This window comes from Equus asinus, unplaced genomic scaffold (genome assembly GCF_041296235.1).
Source record: "Equus asinus isolate D_3611 breed Donkey unplaced genomic scaffold, EquAss-T2T_v2 contig_1, whole genome shotgun sequence".
NCBI classification, from domain to species: domain Eukaryota; kingdom Metazoa; phylum Chordata; class Mammalia; order Perissodactyla; family Equidae; genus Equus; species Equus asinus.
Window position 1 is genome coordinate 1,328,258 of NW_027224738.1, and position 24,326 is coordinate 1,352,583.

Consider the following 24,326-nt stretch of genomic DNA (forward strand, 5'->3'; position numbering starts at 1 on the left):
ATCTATCTAGGTTTTCCTTAAATTATTAAAAGGAGAGCTCATTATTGTCAGAAGCCCCTTACTCTATTGTTTAGCACCCTGAACTAAATATGTTAATACCCGATTGAATGTAAAGTGTTCTTCCACCTGTGCCCTGACCAGCTTGTCACCTGTCTGGTCTCTAGAAAGTTGAGCTGCTGGGCCTGGGCCTAATGGGTGTCTGCCATACACAAGGCACTAGACTGGGTGCTTTACCTCATGAGACAGAGTTTATTGTTCCATTTATAAACAAAGAAATTGAGGCCCAGGAGGAAGTTTAGTCATTGCCCAAGGTCACACAGCTGGTAAATTGGTAAAATTAGGATTTGAAACCAAGTCTAAGTTTAAAACTTGGGTATAGAAGCATTTCTACAAATATAATTTTATTTCCTTAATTTATAGTGTCTATATGTATTTTATAGGTTATATATAGATATTATCTAACATTTTACTTAATTCCCTAGAAAACTTTGTGGAAATTATTGTAGTCTTCATTTTGTAGTTGGGAGAATGGCTCAAGGATTTCCCCAGTCAGGAAGTGACAGGGCTAGAACCTGAACTCTAACTCTGATAAAAGGTGAGAAATCTCAGATTCTAGGCAGATAATAGAACGTAGGTCATGTGATTTGTTGTCACTCATTTTGATGCTGGCTCAGTGAGCTGAGGAGTCGAAAGAAACATTTCTTGGACTCTCAAGGTATGGCAGTAGTGCTCTTTTATTCAGGAAGTAGCATGGAGTAGCATGGGGACAGGACCTATGGGCAGTGAAGAGCTGCAAACATGGGTTGAGGGTAGGGCTAAATTTATAAGGCATAAGTATGTGAGTTGCTTCTTTACAAGACAAAGGAAAAATTAGGTAAAAAAAGTATCAGTGCAGGTGGAGTCTGGTTATCAGGTGGTCTTATAACTTTGGGTAAGAATCAGATTGAATGAGGTCAGGATGTCCCATGCTTCTGTGAGGTTGATATAGATTGGTATGTAGGCCAGGAAGCCTTGGGCTTTTCTCCCTGAGGCATCCTTGATCCTCATCAGTTTTATCTGCTCACTCACACCACCTATTGTCAACAGAAGCTAGCATTCAGCCTTGAGCTACAATACATACTAGATTGAATTCATGCAAATTTCTCTTCCAACTTTGTAAATGTTCATTCAAATCATGGATGTTTAGAAGACTAAAAGAAAATGTATCAAAATGATAACAATGGTTGTTTCTGGTTTTCTTTGTTATAGCTGTTTTATAGAGGATTAGAATTGGCCACCCCAAGATATATCTCTTTGGCATGAAGATTATTTTGGGCTGGTTACTTTCAAAAACTGCAGACATGAGAGAAACTCTGAAAAGTAGAAGTTACCCTTTGTAAGAGACATTTCCATTTGTAAGGGAAATCTCCATCTGTAAAGATGTCTCCCTCTCTGTACCAGGAAGAAGGGGGATGACCTTACCTCTAGAAACTCTTATCAATGCGGAAGGCAAGGACTTAAATCTGCATAATAACCTTACTCTTGTTTACTGTACTTGTCTGGTAACCTCCCATACTAACTCCCCCTACCCACAACATCCTCCTTTGTCTTTAGCTGAAGATGATATTTAAGGTGAGAGCTTCCGCCATTTTGGTGAGTTGCTCAGTTTTCCTGGGTCTCTCCCATGTATACATGTTATAAAGCTTTGTTTAATTTTCTCCTGTTATTCTGTCTCATGTGAATTTAATTCGCTGTCCAGCCAGAAGGACTTAGAGCGTGTAGAGGAAATATCTTCCTCCCCTACAGTTTAAACTTCTTAAATTTCCACAATGATTATAATTATTTCTATAATCCAAAATCGACAATAACATTTTCTTTTTGTTTTTTATACACAAAAGTCTCAATTTATTTCTGCCCTATAGAAAGTGTTAAAGCATAGATTTTGTTACAATTCCAGAGCTAGGACTACTTATTGTTAAAGTAGAATGAATTATTAAATTGAATGAATTCTCACTGCCTTTAGGAGCTTCTGAAGAGATACACAGAGATGGATAGTCATTATGAGTGCTTAAATGGACTCTGTCTTGACTTGGAGAGGGAAATTGAAACCCAAAGAGAGCTTTCAATTAGAGTAAAAGCAAACCTCTCACTTCCACATCCACAAACCAGACAGATTCAGAAACTTCTCACTGCCAACCAGAGATGTTCCATGGAGTTCCACAGAGTCATGAAGAAACTCAAGGTACCACCTGTTTTAGTAATATCTTTGTAAATATTGCCATTAATTTCAGTTACAAACCAGTATATTTAAGTCCTGCTTTGGGAGTTGGTGTATTTGCTAATTAGTACATTTGCTACTGAATTAAAGATGGCATGGGTCTGAGAATAGCATGTGCAGGATCCTCAGTGCATCTAGGACCTGCTCATTCAACAAAACCTGAGCTCTGCCTTTGGCCTTAACAATGTGTCAGGGTGCTGGGGAGACAGAGATGAGCAACCGCTAAATCTCTCCTAGTCCAGTGGGTGAGGCAGACATTTGAACAGGTGAGAAGTGCAGTAGTGGACAATGTCCTGGAGAACAAGTTGAAGACAAGACTGGACTGGAAGCTGGGCTCAAGCAGTAAAGCTTAGAGTTCATTTTAGAGATGAGGAGGGGTCACTGGACAGTTATTTTAAGTGGTGGCAGTAATGTGATCGGGTTGCCATTGTAGAGACTTCACTACAGACAAAGAAGAAATGAGTCTGCAGGGGATGATAAGCCTGGTGGCAGAGAGAAGAGACAAGAGGCAGTTACAATTGTCCTGATGAGATGTGATGGGTGACAGTACTATGGGGGAAGGATTCATAGGGATGGAAAGGATGAAAGAAGTTAAAGAAATATTTGGCAGTTTACAATAGTAGGTCCATGTGCTTGACAGTGGAGGGAGGGGAGGGAAGTTCAGACTGAGCCCCAGGATTTGGGCTTAGCCGGGTTTGTGGATAGTGGTGCCATTAACTGATAGAAAGAAAAAACGAAAGGGAGAAGGCAGGTGAGGCAGGAGGAGAGATCTGGTGTTTAATTTGAGATGTTTTGAGATAGAAATACCTATAATGGAACATCCAGGAAGAGAAACCAAGTAGGCTTTTAGTTGTGAATCTGAGGTTTGTCAGGAGAAAAATCAGGACCACAGATAAAGATGTGGGATCCATCAGCATTTGGTGATAGATAGTACAACAGGTGTGAATGAGGCCACCCAGAAGCATAATAGAGTGAAGATAAAAGAGAACTCTGGAAAAGATCAGTTCTCAAGAGGCAGTAGCAGAAAAGAGAGCAACACATGAGTTTGAGGTTGGAAAAGTCAGAGAGATAAGAGAGAACTGAGCAAAAGTGCCATTGGTCAAGTCAGTGGAGGAGAGTGTGTCAAAGATGAAGTGGTCAAGAGTGGCAGATGCTTCAGACAGCCAGAACATGAATGAAGAGATCCCCTCAATTGTTGACAATAGAGCTTACTGGTGACCTTTGTCAGAGCAGTTTTAGTTGAGTGGTTAGGAAAGAGGCCAGATTGTAAATTGTTAAGGAATGGTGGAAGTTGAGGAAGTAGGAAGCGGTATCTTCCCTACCTAGGTAGATTGCCCCTCAGGCTCTAATAGTCTTCAAAAGCCTAACAATCAGATATCCAGAACTTATTCATGAGGTCCGTAGAACCAGGGCATTCAAATTCTTGTCCCCTTTAAGCCACACTTGACAGGTAATTCCTGAGGCAGGGCACACTCACGTTGGCCACCCAGCTGACATAGGCAGGAGAGGATGTTGAAATGAATCTCACTGGGAAAACTGCGTGATATAATTAACCAAAAGGAGGCAATAGAAAAAGGTGGGTTTATAGGGAAAGGCATCATGTTACATTGTAAACATATTGAATCTGAGGTAACTGTAGGACATCCCTGAGGTAGCTCCAGAAGGAAGTCAGAAATAAGAAACTAGAGGTCTGGAAGTCACTCTCCGAAGACGCTGAGAGTAGAAACTTGGGAATAGAGAGAGGTTCTTCCCTTCTTCCTCACTCCTCAGAGGATAGAGACAAACAAGACAAGCCGCCCCACCTCTTAGTCTTGAGAGTTTAGAACTTCCTCTAAACGTGATAAAAGTTTCATTTCCCAATTTGTTTCATGTTTTCCTGCAAGTATGTGTTAAGCCATGTTACAAAGATAAAGGAAGAACAACATGAATCCATCAGTAAACTTGAAATGCTTTTTATTGATGAAGTGGAAAAGCAAAATGAACTGCTAAGTAAAATGCAGCATCTTCAACAAGATGATGATGTACCATCCAGAGAATTAGGGGACCTCCAGTTGAGCCAGAAAATGGATCTACATATTGAGGTATGATTTATTTAAAATGGATTTAATTAGATTTTAAGTCTTTTTATCAAATAGAAAGGTACCTCTTCATGTGCTTAGAGTCATTTTCATTTATGAAATTAAAAACAGCTTGCAGAGGGGCCAGCCTGGTGGCGTAGCAAGTGGGTTCCTGTGCTCTGCTTTGGCAGCCTGGGGTTCGCTGATTCAGATCCTAGGCGTGGACCTGGCACTGCTCGTCAGGCCATGCTGTGGCAGTGTCCCACAGAGAAGAACCAGAAGGACCTAGAACTAGGATATACAACTATGTACTACTGGGGCTTTGGGGAGAAAAAAAATAGGTTGCAGGATGACAGCTGGCCAGATGTAAAGAGTGCCAAGTCATAGACTAGCCTCCTTTCAGAACTACACAGATATAGAAAAGTAGACTTAATATCAGCAAGTAGGATTTCTTGGAAGGCCAGAATAAGTTTCCAAATGCCTTCTAAAACTTCCTAGATCTGTGACTGGGAGTCACAGACATTTGTATTGTAGCAACCCCACATGGAGTGTCCTGCTCTCACCCAGCAGTGTGAGGCCCCTGCAGTTCCCAGTATGCATGCAAGGCCTGCTGTATGCACAGAAAAGCTGCATCCAGAAGCACTTCAGACACTGTCACAGATTCATAGTTTCGAACAGGTTTTAAAAATGCCAAAAGGCAGAATTTGTAGATGTGCCTCTGTTACATAGCCTATACTGCCAAAATTTTATTATTTAAATTAGAATTATATTTCTAATATAATGAGGATAAATTAGAATTATGTTTACTTCAAAATATTAGAAGTGAAAGTTCAGTAAGGTTATTTTCCCCTTTTTATGATATTTGTCTGATATTTAGATAAAAACTTTCCTAAGATTCAGGAGATTCAATGCTTATTTTTCACACAGGAAATTCTCAAAGATTTTTCGGAATGTGACTTCCACAGCGTAAAGATGGAATTTCAACAAGTACTGAGTAATAGGAAAGAAATGACCCAGTTTTTGGAAGAGTGGTTGAATACTCATTTTGATATAGGAAAGCTTAAAAATGGCATCCAGAAAGAAAATGATAGGATTTGTGAAGTGAATATCTTTTATAATAAAAAGATAATTGTAAGTAGTACTTTTTTGGTGCTCATTCTTTTTTTTTGTTTGCTTTAATTTTTCTGCCTCATTCTTAAAAAGACTTAGAGCAACTTAATTTTAAGTATATTTTCTTTCATTTATTTGTATATGCTTCTTTATTTTTTTATTTGAAAAAGAGTGACTGTAAATGTGTTCTTCCTCTAACACATTTTGCTTCCTTAAGGTAATTAAATATATCAACTTGTAAAGAAGATAATAAAATGTTGCAGTATAACAATCCATTTCCACTGGTGAAACCTCAAATCTTGCCATTTTCCTCTGTCCTTTCTCGCTTCCGTAGGACCTGAGCCTTTTCCCCCAAGTATCCTCAAACAAGGTGAGATGCTAGCCTGTTTCAGGGCTGTGGGCAGCACCTGTGGTCAAGCCAAAGACAGCTCTAGTCCACTAATTAGTGAGGCCTTGTGCTTCTCACCTCGGTGCTGTTGCTATCATACGTGCTGATCCTTCAACTGTGAGGTTCAAACATGTGGTTTGTATCATTGTTCCCAAGGTGACCAGCCCTTGTGGACAGATTCATATGAACCAAGATTGCTTGAGATCAGTTTTATTAATTTGTTTTACTTTCCACTGATGAGAAGATTCATTCGGCTTTCTGAAGTAATCTCTACCTCATACACCTGGTAAAATTGTCATTAATCAGAAAGTTGCTTGTTATATAGGCAGTTGGAGCAAAGGGAGCTAGATTAATATTATAGCTCCTAAGATTGGTTTTATATTTCATTTGTTTGGGTAGTTCTTTCCTGACACTTTAATTTCATCTGGAAACTATACTTAAATCACATTGAAATGTAGATAACATTTTTAAAAAAGGTTTTCCTGTGGATAGTGAATCCCATTTGTCGAATACCCCAAGCTAGCAAAACAGTAAATGAGCTTTTAAAATAAAAAAAAATGGTCCACAATCAATGAAGAAAAGCATAAAACCAGTGTTTGGGATAAGATAATTTCCATATAATTCAGTGTTTTTCTCATAATATTGAGGGCTCACTTGTGGTTAGAAAGTAGAGATTTCTGCTCTGTGGATCAGCATGGATATGTGGCTTCTTCCACCATCTGAGCATAGCAATTGATAACTTGGTGTGGTGTGGGGTCAGTAGTCCAGAACCAAGGAGAGTCCAGGGTGCCAGCAAGAACACAACTAATTTAGGATCCGCATCTCACAGAACTACCATAAAGCCACAAAGAAAGATACAGGTAAGGCCAAGAAGGCATTCATGATGAGAGCAAAAAGTACATCCCATAAGAATAGGAAGTAAAAAGATGATAGAAGCAATTTCAGAGTGAGTCAGCCTTTGATGTAACGAGGGTATGGATTGGCTGTTACTCCCTGCACGGAAATAGAAGATTTTCAGATTACGAAAAGTCAGTAAATTTTTTTCCTTATAAACACTGAGGTTTGAAATGAAAGAGGAAAATAGATTGTTATTAAGTTTACTGGGTATGCTCTGCTATTAGATGTCAGTTAATGTTTATATATGACATTATATATGTCATAACATACATAATGATTTTAACCTGACCAGTTCTTCAGATTCCTCTTCATATGTCAGTGCTGATCTAATAGAATGAGATTATCATCTTGCAAATCAACATGAATCCTCTCTAGTCCTTATTCTTCTTTTATTCTCATAATCAATATCCAGCGTCTTCTGAAATGTCAGGAACTGGTGCAAGCCACAAAGAATGTTCACATTCTTTTAAAGTACTATTCTAGAATGTTCTGAATAATGAATTTCAACATATGCCTTGTCCTAGAACTCTAGTATTTTCCATAGTGGTTTTTTTAATACGTAATTCATTTTAGAAGCTATAGTGTTGTCTTTACTACTCAATAGGCTATAATAAATGAATCAACAGAGTTTGAGGAAAGAAATGTGACCATCACCAAAGAATGGGAACATGACCTGAAATCAGTGAAAGAGAAAAATGAAAAACTGTTGAAAAACTATCAAACTTTGAAGATCTCTCAAACATCTGGTGCCCTTGTTAATCCTACTACACAAGGCGATAAGAATCTTCATGTCACATCAAGAGCTACACAACTAACCACAGAGGTATGAGATTTCTTATAAGATGTTTTTCAATTTGCAGCTTCATTGTAGAGTTAAAGATGTATCATATGTAACATTTCAGAGCAAAATCACAGTATTGAAGGTATTAGGGAACATGCATGATGGACTTGTTTTTTAAATATAGTTCTATTGGGGCGCTCACTCAACTAATTATAAAGCTACATGTTACATAAGATCTTACCTTTGAATTATAAAATAGAAGTAACTCATGCCTTAATTTGATTAATAGGTATGTATACCACTTAAGGTGTTATTACCATACATTATAAGTTTTCTAAATCATGTGACTTTCTATTAAATTATAATCTATGTCTATAGTACCAAACTAGTTTAGAGAGAAAGAGCAATTTAGCTTTTCTCTAATTATCATCAGTGTCTTTAATATTGGTTAATGTGATCAAAACAAAAATGGAAGAGGCTAAAAGTATAATAAATTTCTTATACAGATTAACCTGTGCCCAAGAATCAGTACATTATTTGAATAATCCAATAACTGTATTAACTGCCCTTACTTGGGAATCTGTACAGCAAACACGCTGTTTTATTTTGTTAGCACACACGTCTTAGTGGGGAACCCGAGTGAATTACAACTTAGCATTTTTACCAAAATAAATATTTATAATAAAACATCAACTGCCAGTTTAATAATTATTACTAGTGGAAACTAGAAGATCACTAATATAGAGTTTATTGATTTGCTGATCACTACAGACCTCAGTCAGCTGCAGAGGTAAAAATAGTGGAAATATGAAACCCATCTTCCAAAGCAATAAGATAAACAAGCACAAGGAAATCCCATTTTCAATGACCCCAGGAAATACCCCATCAGATAATAAATCGTATGTTATTAGTTTGATAATTAGGCCAAATCAGAGTAGCACAGAGCAGGTCAGTGATGTGGAGGTAGAGCAGTGGGGCAGGCAGAGAGTTGGGCAGTCCACCCAAACAAGTAGGAGAATTCAGTGCATGACAGTAGGAGCAGTCAACTCAGGGGGGAAAGATAGTCTGCTTAATGTTTGAATCAGAACAACCAACTAGCCATCTTAGAAGAATAAGTCTGGACTCCTACCTCATTCATTAAACAAAAGTAAATTCCAGGTGGACCAAAAAGAAACGTTTTCCAGGAAAACCTGCATGTGTGTATATGTGAACAGTCTTATATTATGAACAAATTAAGATATTTTTGTACTTATAAAAAACTGGAAATAACCTAAATGTTCATTAGTAGGTGACAGGTTAACTAGTTTATAGTACCTCCATGAAATAGGATATATTTACCCATGAAAACAAAAATGCGAGAGATCTATGTGTTGATAATGAAAAGATCTGGAAAATATATTATCAAGTGAAAATAAAATTTTTAATTTTTTAAAAAGCAGGAGGCCAGCCCCATGGCATAGTGGTTAAGTTTGCATGCTCTACTTCGGCGGCCCAGTTCATGGTTCAGATCCCAGGCACGGACCTACACCACTCATTGGCAGCCATGATGTGGCAGCAATCCACATATAAAATGGAGGAAGATTGACATAGATATTAGCTCAGGGCTAATCTTCCTCAAGCAAAAAAAGAGGAAGTTAGCTCAGGGCTCATCTTCCTCAGCAATAAAAACCCACAAAAAACCAGAAGTATATATTTATTGTTGTTATGTGCTGTAGAGTCAGCTCTGATTCCTGGCAACTCTATGAATGAGTGATGTCCAATATCCTGTCCTCAAGAGCCCTACTCAGCTCCTGTAGACTCACGCCTATGGCTTCCTTTCTGGAATTACGCCATCTCGTATTTCGTCTTCCTCTTTTCCTGCTGCCTTTTACTTTTCATCATGTCCCCAAGGTAGGATAGTCTCAGTTTTACAATTTTTGCCTCCAGAGATAGGTCAGGCTTAATTTGCTCTTGGACCCACTTGTTCATTTTTCTGGCAGTCCAGGGTATCTGTAGAGCTCTCCTCCAACACCATATCTCAAATGAGTCCATTTTTTCCTGTCAGCCTTCTTCACTGTCCAGCTTTCGCACCCACACATAGTAATTGGGAATGCGAGGGTGTCGATAATCTTGGCCTTGGTCTCTAATGATACTCCCTTACTGTTGATGATCTTTCCTGATTCTTCCATCGCTGCCCTTCTGAGTCACAGTCTTCTCTTGATTTCTTGGCTGCGGTCTCCATTTAAACTGATGACTGAACCAAGGGAAACAAAACCTTTAACAATTTCAGTGTCTTCATGGTCTACATTAAAGTTGTATAGTTCTTCTGTAGTCATATCTGTCTTCTTCATGTTCGAATGCAGTCCTGCTTTGGCTCTTTCTTCTTTCACGCTATTCTGTGTGAACTTTCTTCTTACACACTATTGTGTGTGTGACTTACTGTTTTTGTAAACTGTATATTCACATGCGTAGATACATATAGAAAATTTCTAGAAGGATACACTTGAAAGAGTTTAGTAGTCATCGCTTTAGAGTCAGTGGGGGTTCTGAGATGGGGGAACTTAATCTTAATTATATGCCTTTGGATTTTTCCACATACTTGTATTTTTCAGCATAAAAACTAGGTAATAAAAATAAAGGGAAAGATATGTTACATGTATTCCTCTAAAGTGTCAATTAACAAATATACTTTCTGTAAGTAGTGTTAATTTAAAATGTAAGTGCCTATTTAATATGCTTAGCACCATGCTAACTAGTAAATAAAATAAGTACTAACCTTATATAAAATCTGGGCCTCTTTTAGTCCTAAATGATCAGCTTCTAAATGAAAAAAATAATACATGTATAAATTGAGTGACATTTGGAGTCTCCATCTATCCTATGTTGATGCAATCTGAAAGATTAATACCTATATATGATCTTTGTTTCATATAAACTGTGATTCTGTCTTCAAGGCACACCTTATATATGTGTGTTTTTTTTAATAGAAGATTCAAGAGCTGGAAACTTCACTACGTGAAGCTAAAGAAACCGCCATGCAAAAGGAAGACAAGATTATAAAGATGCAGAAAGAGCTTGAGATGACTAATGATATAATAGCAAAACTTCAATCACAAGTTAATGAATCAAATAAATGCCTTGAAAAAACAAAAGAAATGATCCAAGTACTTCAGGTAACTTAAAACTCATTTTATAAATAAAGGCATAATTTTATAAATTATGCATAATAAATATAAATAAATGCATACGTTTATTTTCATGCCAAATAATGATTGTTTTCATCTTCCTGTAAAAATTATTTTTAAAAAACATAAATATTCTTGACAGTTTAAAATATATCTTATTTTTTTAATTTTTTTTAATTTTTTTACTTTTCAAAGTAAGGAAATTTTTTATTTTCACTTTAATTTCTGAATGCCAAAAATGTAGAGGATGTATGTTTGTATATCTCTAGTAGTATATTGCAACATTTTTTCATAAATATGTTTTTTTTTAAATTTTTTACTATTGCAGTAACATTGGATTATAACATTATATAACTTTCAGGTGTACATCATAATATATTTCGAATTCTGTGTAGATTACATCATGTTCACCCCACAAAGACCAATTATCCATCACCACACGTGTGTCTAATCACCCCTTTTGCCCTTCCCCCTCCTCCCTTCCCTTCTGGTAACCACCAATCCAGTCTCTCTTGCTCTGTGTTTGTTTGTCATTTTTATCTTCTACTTATGAGTGAGATCATATGGTATTTGACTTTCTCCCTCTGACTTATTTCACTTAGCATAATACCCTCAAGGTCCATCTATGTTGTCACAAATGGCCAGATTTCATCATTTCTTATGGCTGAGTAGTATTCCATTGTGTATATATACCACATCTTCCATTCGTCCCTTGATGGGCACCTAGGTTGTTTACAAGCCTTGGCTATTGTGAATAATGATGTGATGAACATAGGGGTGCATATATCTTTTATGCCTTTGTGTTTTCAAGTTCTTTGGATAAATACCCAGCAATGGGATAGCTGGATCATATGGTAGATCTATTCTTAATTTTCTGAGGCGTCTCCATACTGTTTTCCATAGTGGCTTCACCACTTTGCACTCCCACCAGCAATGTTTGAGGGTTCCTTTCTCTCCACATCCTCTCCAACACTTGTTGTTTCCTGTCTTGTTAATTATAGCCATTCTGACCAGAGTGAGGTGATATCTCCTTGTAGTTTTGATTTGCATTTCCCTGATAGCTAATGATGTTGAACATCTTTTCATGAGCCTGTTGGCCACCCATATATCTTCTTTGCAGAAATCTCTGTTCAGATCTTTTGCCCACTTTTTAATTGAGTTGTTGGTTTTTTTCTTGTTGAGACTTTCTTTTTATTTTTCAAAAAAATATGCTTCTTATCTAAATATTTAATACTCTGTTAGATAAGTACATTTTAAAATTATATTTTTTTCTACTTAATCCCCTGTTATTGAGTCCCACCTGGTAGCCTATGGGCTTAATCTAACCTGTTTTCTCTAGAAAGAGCAGAGTTGAAATGTTTTTGAGCTTGAATGCCGTTACACAAGTCGCACCCTCCTTCATCACAGCCTTCCTTCCTCGTCTGAGCCACAGCTACTTCTCACTCTTCTGCTACTTGGGTCGGATCCTAATAGGCATTTTGTTCACTGTTCCTGCTCCAGTGTCTCTTCTCTTCATTCCAAAATTAGAAACAAGCCAAGAATGCCTACTCTTTTCATTATTTAACATTGTTCTAAAAATTCTGGTTCTTTCAATGAGACATGAAACAGAGAGGCAAGAGAAAATAATCTTAATTTTGTTTTTAGAAATTGTTAGTATAGCTAAAAACCAAGAAAATCAACTGTAAAGCTTTAAAATCTTTGAGAGTAATTTTTTAATACTTCAAATAACTAAATGATCACATTTTTATTCATTCAACAAGTATTTGTTGAATACCTACTATGTGTTGGTCATTGTTCTAGATGCCATGTGTACTGCAATGGAAAAAAAATAAAGCCTCCTTGAAGAGGCTTACATTCTGCTTCATGAAGTCAGAAAATAAACAAGTATATATGTTTGTTAAACGGTGAGAAGTGCAATGGAAAAATATTAAGCCAGACAGAGGTATATAGGTGCAGGGTGAGAGTGGGTGTGAGTAGGAGTGTGATTTTGTAAGGGGAGTTGAGGAGAGCCGCACAATTAAGATGACGAAGTGATGGTGTGAGCTGTCTGGTAGGGAAGGGCCTTCTAGGCAAAAGAAGTAGCAAATGCGAAGGCCGCAACACAGAAGTAGTTGAGATGTATTCAAGGAAACAGCAAGAAAGCCAGCGTCTCCTGAGCAGCGTGGGCAAGGATAGAAAGGGAAATAGGTGAGAAGTAGCAGAGAGCCAAATCATAAAGCATCTTGAAAGCTATTTGTAAGCACTTTGGGTTTTATTCTGGATGAGATGGGAAGTCATCAGAGGATTTTGGCAAAATGATATAGTCTGACTTAAATTTTTAAAGGCTGCCCTTTGAAAATAGAATCCAGGAAGGCGTGTTTGTTAGTGACGTGCCAGCTCCTACAACAAAGGGAACCACAAAATGCAATGGCTCAAACAAAACAGAAGCTTATTTCACACGTAAAAGTGTGGGTTCCAGCTTGGCAAGTGGCTCCTTTCCACATGGTCATTCAGAGGCCCCCGTTTCTCCCATCTTGTTTCTCCAGCACTTCCTTGGTGCTGTTTTCATCTGCATGGTTAAAGCCCAGTTGTAAGCTGTCCGTGCTCAGGCTCACAGAAAAGGGACAAGATGGAGAAGCTAAAAATTGTCTTAAAATCTGTACTCATAAAGGCTCTGGCCCAGAAGTGGCACATGTCTCTTCCTCTCATATTTCCTTTTTTTTGCAAAATATTTAGATTCAATTTATCAAAGAGAAAGCCAAACACGTACCTCTCGTATTTCTTGGAGTCAGAGATGATTCCAAAGTTTTTGGCCTGAGCAGCCAAGAAGATAGAGTTGCTACATACGGAAATGGGAAAGACTGCCAGAAGAGGAAGTTTGAAACCAGGAAAGTTCAGTTTTGGACATGCTGAATTGGAAATGCCCACTGGGGACACCCAAGTTGAGATATGACTTAGGCAATTGAATATCTGAGTCTGAGCAAGATATAGGCGAGAGGTTTAAGTTTGGGGAATCATCAGCATATAAAAATCATGAGACTGGACGAGGGCATAAGCATAATGGAGAGGAGATGTGGAGTAATCAAATGATACTGAGATGGAGCAGCCAGTGAGTGAAAAAGAAAAGGGGGTCTGGGCAACAGAGTGGTTCCAGTTTCTTCATATAAGTGAAGCTAGTGTTTCAAGAAAGAGGGAGTAAGCGACAAATTTCTCCACACTCAGTATAGATTGGTACAGGTGTCTATGGAGAGAGGAATATCTTTCCTGCATACTAAAAGTAACCATTTAGATAATATAATAGAGTATGCCATTGTACAGCATCCATGAGGAAAGAAAGCAAAGTATAGGGTATCCATAAAATCTTTATACAGTTTGAATTTTTAAGAATCTGTTTCTGTATTTTATATAAATATTCTATAAAATGCAACAGTATATTTAACTTGAGATTTGGCATAGTAAAATGCAAAGATATTAACTTTTAACCTATTCACCACTATTTTAATTCACCTGGATATAGCTGTCCAATATAATGTAGGGTTTATTAAGTGAATATAGAAGAAAGTAATTTGAACAAATGACTCATTAACAGTTTTGTTTAAATCTTGATACATTTCCTCTGTTGTATCTTTACAAATTATTTATATCAAGTAGCAGTAAATTTGTTAAAAATTCAAACTGTGCTAGTACTTTAGGGACATCCTGCACAGTGGGAAAAAAAGATCTTATTTATAACTGGCACAAAATATAAAATGCTCAAGTGACTAACCTTAACAAAAAATGAGGCAACATATATGAAAAGAACAACAAAACTCTAAAAGGAAATATAGGAGAGCATGTGGTTTAAAATAAGAAATATGCCATTTCCTAGGTTGTAACCTAAATACTGTACAACCATCAGTTTTTCCCAAATTAATTTCTAAAGTTAATGTAATTCAAATCAGAATCTCAAAGGAATTCTTTTTCTGGTAGAGCAAAGAAAGTTTCTCAGCAGACTCCATCTAAAATAGGATGAGCAGGTGCTGTTCACTGAGAACACAGGCGCTCAGACTCCTCAGGCGGCTAGAGGATGTTTAAGGCTGTCAGCGCTTCTGAGTGCAGCTTGGGCACACGTCATGTGTTTGAAATAAGGAATTCTCACTGTCTTTCATTTCTAAGAGAGTATTTCCAATTTCAATTTCTTTTACTCAAGAATTGCTTTAAAACTGTTATATATGACTAATTTATTTCATTACATTGTGGCAAAAAAATTACTGCAATTTCTCCATTTTTAGAATATATTGAAATTTTCTTTTAGGTGTCATAAATGAATAAATATTTTTAGAGTTCTTTGAACTTTTAAATCAAAATGTATACAAATAGATCAATGGAACAAAATAGCCCAGAAATATATACAAATATAGTCAGTTCATCTTTGACAAAAGAGCAAAGGCAATTCAATGGAAAACGGTAGTCTTATCAACTAGCGGTGCTGAACAACTGGGCACCTTTCACAAAAATTAACTCAATTGATTGTAACCTAAATCTAAAACACAAAACTAGAAAATGCCTAGAAGATAACGTAGGAGAAAATCGAGGTGACCTTGGGTTTGGCATTGACATTTTTTTACATACAACACCAAAAGCATAATCTATGAAGGAAAAAAATTGATAAACTGGACTTCATTTAAATTAAAAATGTTTGCCCTATGAAAGACAAGCCACAGACTGGAAGAAAATCTTTGCAAAACACATATCTTTCAAGAACTGTTATCCAAAATATACAAAGAACTCTTAAAACTCAATAATTAGAAAGCAAACAGCCTGATTTAAAAATAGGCAATGGATCTGAACAGACACTTCACCAGAGAAGATACACACATGGCAAATAAGCATATGAAAAGATGCTCCACATCATATGTCATTAGAAAATTACAAATTAAAAAACAATGAGATACCACTGTACATCCACTGTATCTCAAAATATAATGGCCAAAATCCGGAACACTGACTACACTAAATGCTGGCAAGGAGTGGGGCCAGGAGCTCTTGCTCACTGCTGGTGGGAATGCAAGTGGTACAGTAGCCACTTTAGAAGAGAGTTTGGCAGTTTCTTACAAAACTGACACCACTCCAGCCAGTCATATGCTCAAGGAGTCCCTGATATCAGCATCTGGTCCAGAAAGCCAGGGTATTTTACTGGTGCCATGACTGAGCAAATACTGGGCTCCTCCCAGAATGGGCTTATCTGACCTAGTCAGCAACCCTCTTAAGCTGAGCATCTCAGCTTTGGAAGCTTGCATCTTTTTAGTCTTTGCTAACTACGTGTGTGTGCAAATGTTTTTATAGGCACTGGGGGTAACGCCTAGAGGAATGAAGAGCTCTCTGGGTCCCTATTTAGATGGGTTTATTTTTGTATTCAATATATAATAGTAATCCATAGTATGGCTGTGGTAACAGCAATAAAAGAAATGAATGATTTATTCAGCAATAATAAGAAATGAGCCATCAAGCCACAAAAGACATGGAGGAACCTTAAATGCACATTGCTAATTTTAAAAAGCCCATCTAAAAACACTGCATACTGTATGACATTCTGGAAGAGGCAAAACTAGGCGAACAGGAAAAGATCAATGATTACTAAGGGTTCTGGGGGAGGGTGGAGGGATGGATAAGTGGAGCACAGGAGATTTTTAGGGCAGTGAAACTATTCTGCATGATACAGTGATGATGAACACGTGTCATACATTTGTCAAAACCCATGGACTATACAATGCAAACAATAGACTCTAATGTAAACTGTGAACGTCAGTTAATAATGTATCGATATTGGCTCATCATTTGTAACAATCATACCACACTAAGATGTTAATAATAGGAGAAACTAGGGGAGGACACGGGTATTACCGGGACTCTATGTACTCTGCTCAATTTGTCTATAAACCTAAAATTGCTCTAAAAAGTTAAACCTATTTATTAAAAAAGATTTTTGTATATGTTTGTATGTATATATGACTGATTTTTTTTCTGAGTCGAAGTAGATGTATGGCTAGATTGAACCAACCTTGAGTACAGAATATCCCCAATAATGTTATATAATATTTTGTGCCTTGAATTCAGTTCTACTTTGATATTTATATTACTGTTCATCTCTTGTCTTATTTTCCTGATTTACCTTTATCTACCCATTTCATTCGTTTCAACTTTTCTGTTTCATTTTGTTTAAGTATATTGTTTTTTAATTGGGAAAAATATTTGTTTTAAGAAATAGAAGTCATAGGTTTTCTAATTACACATTAGCTTCCAATAGCTTCACATGTACTTCACATCAAATATCTATTTGTTACTCATTTTAGGGTTAAAATTTGTGCCTTTCCTCCTTTTCATATGTTTGGAGTTTGCTGTTTTAAAATGTTCCTACTATATTAGGTAGTTAACAAGTCTTTGAAACTGCTCTAAAATTACTTTATTTCTCTTTTCTCTAAAACCTTTAGGACAAAGTTGCTTTAGGAGCTAAGCCCTATAAAGAAGAAATTGAAGAGCTCAAAACAAAGCTGGTGAAAATAGACCTAGAGAAGATGAGAAATGCCAAGGAGTTTGAAAAGGAGTATGTCTTTGTCTTAATTGAATATGACTTTAGTAGCTTAAATTTCCTTTCTAAACTGTATAAATTTAAAATATATTAAGATATTGTTATTGCTTTTTATAAAATAAATACAAACATCTACAGCTTTTAAAGTTATTAAATTCTCATTATGTATGCAAAGGTTTTGAAAACAAGCACAATTCTGATCAATTACTGACATACTATGTCTTTGGATACTTCTTGTTCAATCATATAGGAACAGCTTAAAAATGGCCTTTTTTGTTTGAAAGTGAATATTAAGAACGTGTGTGTGTTTTTAGCAGTTTGTCTAAGGTTTCTGTTGGTTCTCTTAATTTCATTTGTTCTTCCTATTGTATTTTTGTGTAAGGTTTTATTTCCTTTTAAATTGTAGTACTTAGTGCCCAAGAGCATATTCCCTTTTTATTGATTTATTTATGTATAGTACCATATACAATAGCATGCCTAAAGTTCTTTGTGGTATAGCATAATGAAAAGAACATTAAACAGAGAGTCAAGGAAACTGAATTAGAAATATAATGTTGCCACTTATTAATATGTCACCTCTGACTCCTCACACTTTTTATTCTTCCTGTAAATGTTTAATAAATGTTTAATGATGATATCTAATTTTGCCCAAAAAGTCGCACTCTGAATCTTCATGCATTCTAACCAGCCTTCTATTGATAGGACTGTTGGTTTTAGTGGAGCATCATTAAAAAGGCAATTTTAGTGGCCAGCCCAGTGGCACGGTGGTTAAGTTTGCACATTCCGCTTCGGTGGCCCAGGGTTCACCATCCTAGGTGTGGACCTACACATCACCTGTCAAGCCATGCTGTGGTAGGCATCCCACATATAAAGTAGAGGAAGATGGGCACCGATGTTAGCTCAGGGCCAGTCCTCCTCAGCAAAAAGAGGATTGGTGGCAGATGTTAGCTCAGGGCTAGCTAATCTTCCTCAAAAGAAAAAAATTTTTTTAAATAAATGCAAAGCAATTTTATATAGAATAGAATCAGCAGATACTTTCAGTCTCTAAGAAAGGCAGAAAGTCTCATAATTTAGCATTGCCAATTAACACTCAAGCAAATAATTAACAGAATGTCTTTTTCTCCTGGGTGCAATGAGCAGACTGTGACCTCTGACTGTGTCACCTCAGATCAGAGCTGCAGTCGAGTGTGCTTTCCTTACAGTGTATACAGAAGGTGCTTTTGGTTTTACGCTTTGGTAATTGTTGTACCTTCAAGAGGTTTCTAGGACCTCATGATAACAACCCAATTATTTGTTTTATGGTGCCCCTGAATGTAATTTTGCTCAATATCCAGTTAATGATACCTATTGGGCTTTCAGAAATTTTAAAAGAATTGGTTTCTCAATGTTAAAAAAAAATTGCCCCTGCAGCCAAACAGAACACTTCCAATTTGATGGTGTTATTTATGGCTATAAAGTGCATGATACCAGGGGGTATCGTGAGGGCTTACCTACTGCTGCTTATGCATATCATATCAATGTGATGTATCTTATCAGAAAATTCTTGACAGCAGTTCTGTTTATTCTTCCATTAAAAATTAGTTGCTGGCCTTTTACATATTTCTGTTGTTATTCTTAATAGAATTACTTGTACAAAAGCCACTGTAGAACATCAAAAAGAAGTTATAAGGCTATTGAGAGAAAATCTTAGACGAAATCAGCAGGCCCAAGATACTTCAAGTAAGTAGAAAATGCTGATATTTCCAGATCTTTTTCCATCTTACTTCTCAGTATACTTACACATTTTGAAGACTGCTACTATATATATGACAGTCAAGAATAAACCTGTTAATCACTAATTTATAAAGAACTATTTTTAAAATGAATTCATTGAGATCATATTTATCCTGTGATACCTCCTTAAGTTTCCTGTAATCTCAACTATTTATCCATTATAGATTCTTAAAAACTATGAATGTAACCTGTGCGCTATCAGATCTTTACATATCAGTGAAGATACCTTCAGTAGTATACAAGAATGACTTACCTGTCAAGGTAGACGTACCCTTCCCAATAAAACACAAGCATATCTTAATAGATTTTAACCATGTGCACTGTAAAAACATAGTCAGTATACAGTAAATATTATCCTACTTGTTGTTGGTACTGAAAATACAGACTTGATGCTTACTGGCAAACTCTTTGAAACTTATCTTAGATACAGTTTTCAAATCTAATCATCAAATTTCTGCATATACATTCCTCAAACTGTATCTTTTCCCATATTTCTGTCTCTTATGTTTCATTTGAAAAGAGAGAATGCTGAACAGTACTTGGGGCAGCTTTGTGTAGTGGGTCCAGCATCGAAATAACGTCACGAACAGTTCTCTAAGCTGACTGCCCTCACTTAACAGCCTGTGAAATCATGAGGAGAACGCCTGACCTTCTAGATTGGATATAGACTTGTAAGGATCAGGCTAAAAGTTGTGTGTGAAAGCACACTGAAAATTCTAAATGTCAGGCAAATGCAAGATGATGTTTGTGTGTATTATTGTCCACGCATTGTCTGGTGCTTGTTTAGTTTGAACTGCCCTAGTGTCCATTGCAGGATAATTGCAGCTCCTACCTGGAAAACTTCAAGGGGTAAAAATAGAACTTTTGTTGTTAGAGAAGGGTCAGGATGATTCCTTCTAATTTGTGACTTTCAGGTACGTGTTATACCTGAATTCAGAATAATTCAAAAGGAAATGGACATTGAGTGTCTTCCCCACACTCATCTTGCCCCTCCCTTGTAAACAGTCAGTGACCCAGTGGATCATTCCACTTTCTAAGCACCTCACACTTTTATGCAATTTTACCTAAAATTTACAAAACAGTTCTTTACATTACTTGTACACATATGGTGTAAAATACTGAATAGTATATTCTTTAATAGCAGTCTAAGGTTTATTTAGTTAACAAATACGTGTTGAGTATTGGGAGCACATTGACTGCCTTGGGGTGGACCCCACACACGCTGTGTGGTGGAAGCAGCCCTCCAGGGGACCCCACTGGCGTCGAGAGTAGACAGTGAAGGGCAGCTCCGACTGCTGCCGTCACCGTGAGTGATCCTAGCAGGTGGTGGTGGTGGAGGTAGTGGGTGGAGAGAAGCAGGGGTTCCACAGATACTTAGAATCCATGATGGAATTGGCATAGGAGGTGAGGGAAGAGGAGGAAGTCAAGGGTGACGTTCAGGGAGATGGTGCTGAGATGTTTTGTTTTTTATAGTGATTTATTGAACTTACTAATGTTTCCTTTATTGTGAACTTTGGAGATAATTAAAATTATCACCTGTCTGTGTGTTTGCCTCCCACAGTGATATCAGAACATACTGATTCTCAGCCTTCAAGGAAACCCTTAACCTGTGGGGGTGGCAGCGGCATTGTACAAAGCACAAGAGCTCTTATTTTGAAAAGTGAATATATACGGCTAGAAAAGGAAATTTCTAAGTTAAAGCAGCAAAATGAACAGTTAACAAAGCAAAGGAATGAAATGTTAAGGTAAGATCTGCTTACCTGATACAGGAATTATGCTTATGGTGGTACGTGTGGGAGAGGATGATGCCTACACATGCATATATATTTTTTGCAGTGGGCAACCCCTCACACATATAGGGGAAGTAATTTTTAGAGCTCATGTAATGTGTCTTTTTTAAAAGGAATGAGAATATGGTAGCACCATTCCAGAGGTTTGCTATCCATCAACTGACCTTTTTTTTTTCCTGAGGAAGATTCGCCCTGAGCTAACATGCCAATCTTCCTCTATTTTTAGTATGTGGGCTGCCAGCACAGCATGGCCACTAACAGAGTGATGTGGGTCCACACTCGAGAACCAAACCCAGGCTGCCAAAGTGGAGTGCCCGGAACTTAACCACTAGGCCACAGGGCTGGCCCATCAACTGATTTTAGCTAAGCCTGTTTTTAACTAAGCCAAGAACCAAAAAGTAAACCAAGATCTTTGAGGGGAGCTTAAATATGCCACAAATATGCCCAAGTCAGTGAGGCTTTACTCAAAGGAGAATCCCTGAGGTCCATTATTGTAGCCCATTAACCTTTATAAACAGTTGTAAAAAATTTGATTAATTGGCTTCTACCAAAGATTAGAATCTTGTGCTAATCTTTACTAATGATGCAATAGAAGAAAAATAGGCATTAAATAAATATGCAAATAGCTACTGTTCTGTGTGAGGCTATTAAACAACAAAAAAAGCAAACAGGACATTATGAAAGGGTCCAACAGAGGGATCAGACCTTATCTAGATGTGGGGAGGGGCGGTGATCAAGAAACTAATATGTAAGAGTAGATCTGAAAATGAGTAGCAGTTAGGCTTGATGACAGGAGAGATGGCTAAGCCTTCTAGGCTGAGGGAACAGCATGTGCACAGGCTTTGAGTCAAAGAGGAAAGTGGAACAGAAAGACATGCAGTGTGGCCAGAGCATACAGAATGAGGCAGAGTAAGTGCAAGATGCGATGCCAGAGGCCACTGGTCCAGATTACACATTGCAGGTCATTCTGAGGCAGCTGGGGTGGTCTCCTAAATGTAACGGGAGGATTACCACCACTGGAGGATTTTAAGCTGGGGCCTAATGAGCTCATACGGCGTCTCTAGCTGCTAGAGCAGAATGGGGGGGAACCCAAAAGTGTGAGGTTGTATCAACACACTTGGCTGACTGATCAAAGAAAGGAGAGCAGGGCCTAGGATTGCTTCCCAGGCTTCTCTGAAGGAGTGAATAAATGCAGGCAGCATTTCCTGTGGGAAGCAACACTATAAGTAATCCAGAAAAGCACAGTGTAATATATCTTTTAAAATAACAAAGGTACATTAAAGATTCATCCATCCAGAAGACTAACTTATCAAATTATTGCCACAGAGTATCAGTAGATAAACCATGCTGGACGACATCACTGATTCATTTGAAACCTAATATCATACTTTTCAAGATTCTGTGATCACGGAGATTTAGTACAATTTTTCAATTTATATTGACCTCATTTCATTTTCTGAACTGTGGAAATAATCCAAACTTAGGAAGCATTAGGTTGAAATTAAAATGTAAATATGATAAAATGGTAAATTATATGTCACATATATTTTACCACAATTAAGAAAAAAAATTTTATGTAAATATGAATATATTTCTGGAATTGAGCAGTCTTACAGTCTCTTTTATTTTTCCCCACATTTAAGCAATAATCATCATCTTTCCAATGAGGTCAAAATGTGGAAGGAGAGAACTCTTAAAAGAGAAGCTCACAAAGAAGTGACTTGTGAGAATTCTCCAAAGTCTCCTAAAGCGACCGGACCAGCTTCTCAAAAGAGACAGCATACGCCTTCTCAATGCAAGGAACGGAATTTACAAGATCCTGTGCCAAAGGACTCACCGAAATCTTGGTTTTTTGATGGCCGATCAAAGTCTTTCCCAGCACCTCACCCAGTTCGCTATTTTGATAACTCAAGTCTAGGCCTCCGCCCAGGTGGGTAAATATACTGGTTACTTGGGGATCGGGGATAACGGTTGGAACTCATTTGTCACCTGTGGCCCCAAAGGGCAAGTTTAGACAAGAGAAGATGTCATGGAGAAGCTGCACTGCAGAGATGTCATTTGCTGTCTCTGTGAGAAGTTTCTCCAAAGCACAGCACTGAAGTGAAATCACTTTTTACCCCGAGGGAAGTCTTATTCTGCCTCCTGAACCTTCAACTTTTCCCTCAGATAGACAAGCAGCTCTCGAGGACACAGAGAGACACCATCCTACAAACATAACTACTTTTACTGCAAAAGACCTTCTTATCAATTCAATGGGCCAGTATTTCCAGTAGCATTATATTCATTTTACACAAGCCAGATCATAGACTTATATCATTTACATATTCATTCAATGAACAGAAATTTTTGGTCTCCACCTATGTGTCACATATTGCACCCTGATGGTACATTGATAACCAAACCAGATATGGCCCCTGCCTTCCTGGAGTTCACAGTCTAGTGGGTATAGACGGTGATCAAGTAGTCAAAAAAGGTACAGTTCTAGAGTTCAAAAGCCTATGAGTTTTTAATAGGTTGTTTTAGGAACATAAGGAAGTCTTCCTTGAAGAAGGGGACTGAGATCTAACAGGTTAAGGTGAGTTAGCTTAACAAAGAGGGGAGGGGAAGGCGATTCAGGCAGAGGGAACAGGGTCGGCCCAGCTGGGAGAGACCGTAACCAGGGGAAGGGTTGGAAAACCACGTGTGGCCAGAGCGCAGTGCACACAGGTTCCTCTGGGTGAAGTCGGTGAAGCCAGAGAGAGAAGAGCCAGATGCGCAGGACTTTGTGGGTTGTGGAGAGGAATTTTTACTTCATCCTGGGAGCATGCTAGAGGAAGCCGTTGAAAGATGTTAAAGAACAGCAGGAGAACATAATGGGTTATCAATTTGAAAACATTACCTCAGCTGTAAGGTAAACTGTATATAAGCTGTATGTTGTGTTGCAACCAAACGTGTTTTTTAATAAGATGACTTTTGCTTTCTATTTTTTTCTCAGAAGAACAAACTGCTGGAGCAGAGAGTGTGGATCCTCAGCCAGGCCCTTGGCACGCCTCCTCAGGACAAGCTGTGCCCGAGTGCAAGACTCAGTAAACTCTGCTGTCACTTTTCTAGGGGCCTAGTGTTCCTTATTTAGAAATGACTGTATTTGTTACTTTATTTTTCTATCCCTGGCAATGATGTCACAGTCCAACTTAATTTCAATTCAGTTTGCACTTTGCCATTAGAAATTGAGGCATTCCAGTCATTTAGAATGGTGATAGACTGCCTTCTTCCTGAATGTGGTAATACTTTAGAAGTTGAATTGTTTTATTTATTTATATATTTTGTGAAGAATAAAGTTATTGAAGGAAATTTCCAGTCTTTCCGTGTATACATAAAATGTATACATTTTCATTAATCTCGTTATCCACATGTGACTTAGATAATACATAAATTAAAGCATCATTTAATTAACAAAATTCCTAAACCTGGGCTCCCCGCAACACATAAAGCATCTATGGATGGGCTTCACACAATCTGTAAAACCTCTGAAATTTTATCTTTTGTGTGTGGATTCAGTTTTCTAGGATACTAGGGTCCCTAC

The 24,326-nt window shown here is 37.5% G+C and overlaps 1 protein-coding gene across 1 annotated transcript in view; it reads left to right on the plus strand.

Annotated features, from left to right (window-relative positions):
- The window catches only part of LOC123276077 (centromere-associated protein E-like), a 36,048-nt gene extending 11,954 nt beyond the window's left edge, over positions 1 to 24,094 (plus strand). The window contains exons 5-15 of the mRNA XM_070503343.1: positions 2,003 to 2,221; positions 4,141 to 4,338; positions 5,242 to 5,445; positions 5,759 to 5,794; positions 7,314 to 7,532; positions 10,457 to 10,642; positions 17,104 to 17,216; positions 18,823 to 18,920; positions 20,536 to 20,719; positions 22,408 to 22,694; positions 23,739 to 24,094. Of these exons, the coding sequence (XP_070359444.1) occupies positions 2,003 to 2,221; positions 4,141 to 4,338; positions 5,242 to 5,445; positions 5,759 to 5,794; positions 7,314 to 7,532; positions 10,457 to 10,642; positions 17,104 to 17,216; positions 18,823 to 18,920; positions 20,536 to 20,719; positions 22,408 to 22,694; positions 23,739 to 23,833 (1,839 nt within the window). The 3' untranslated portion in view covers positions 23,834 to 24,094. The remainder of the gene's footprint in view (positions 1 to 2,002; positions 2,222 to 4,140; positions 4,339 to 5,241; positions 5,446 to 5,758; positions 5,795 to 7,313; positions 7,533 to 10,456; positions 10,643 to 17,103; positions 17,217 to 18,822; positions 18,921 to 20,535; positions 20,720 to 22,407; positions 22,695 to 23,738) is intronic.
- Positions 24,095 to 24,326: the final 232 nt, after the last annotated feature.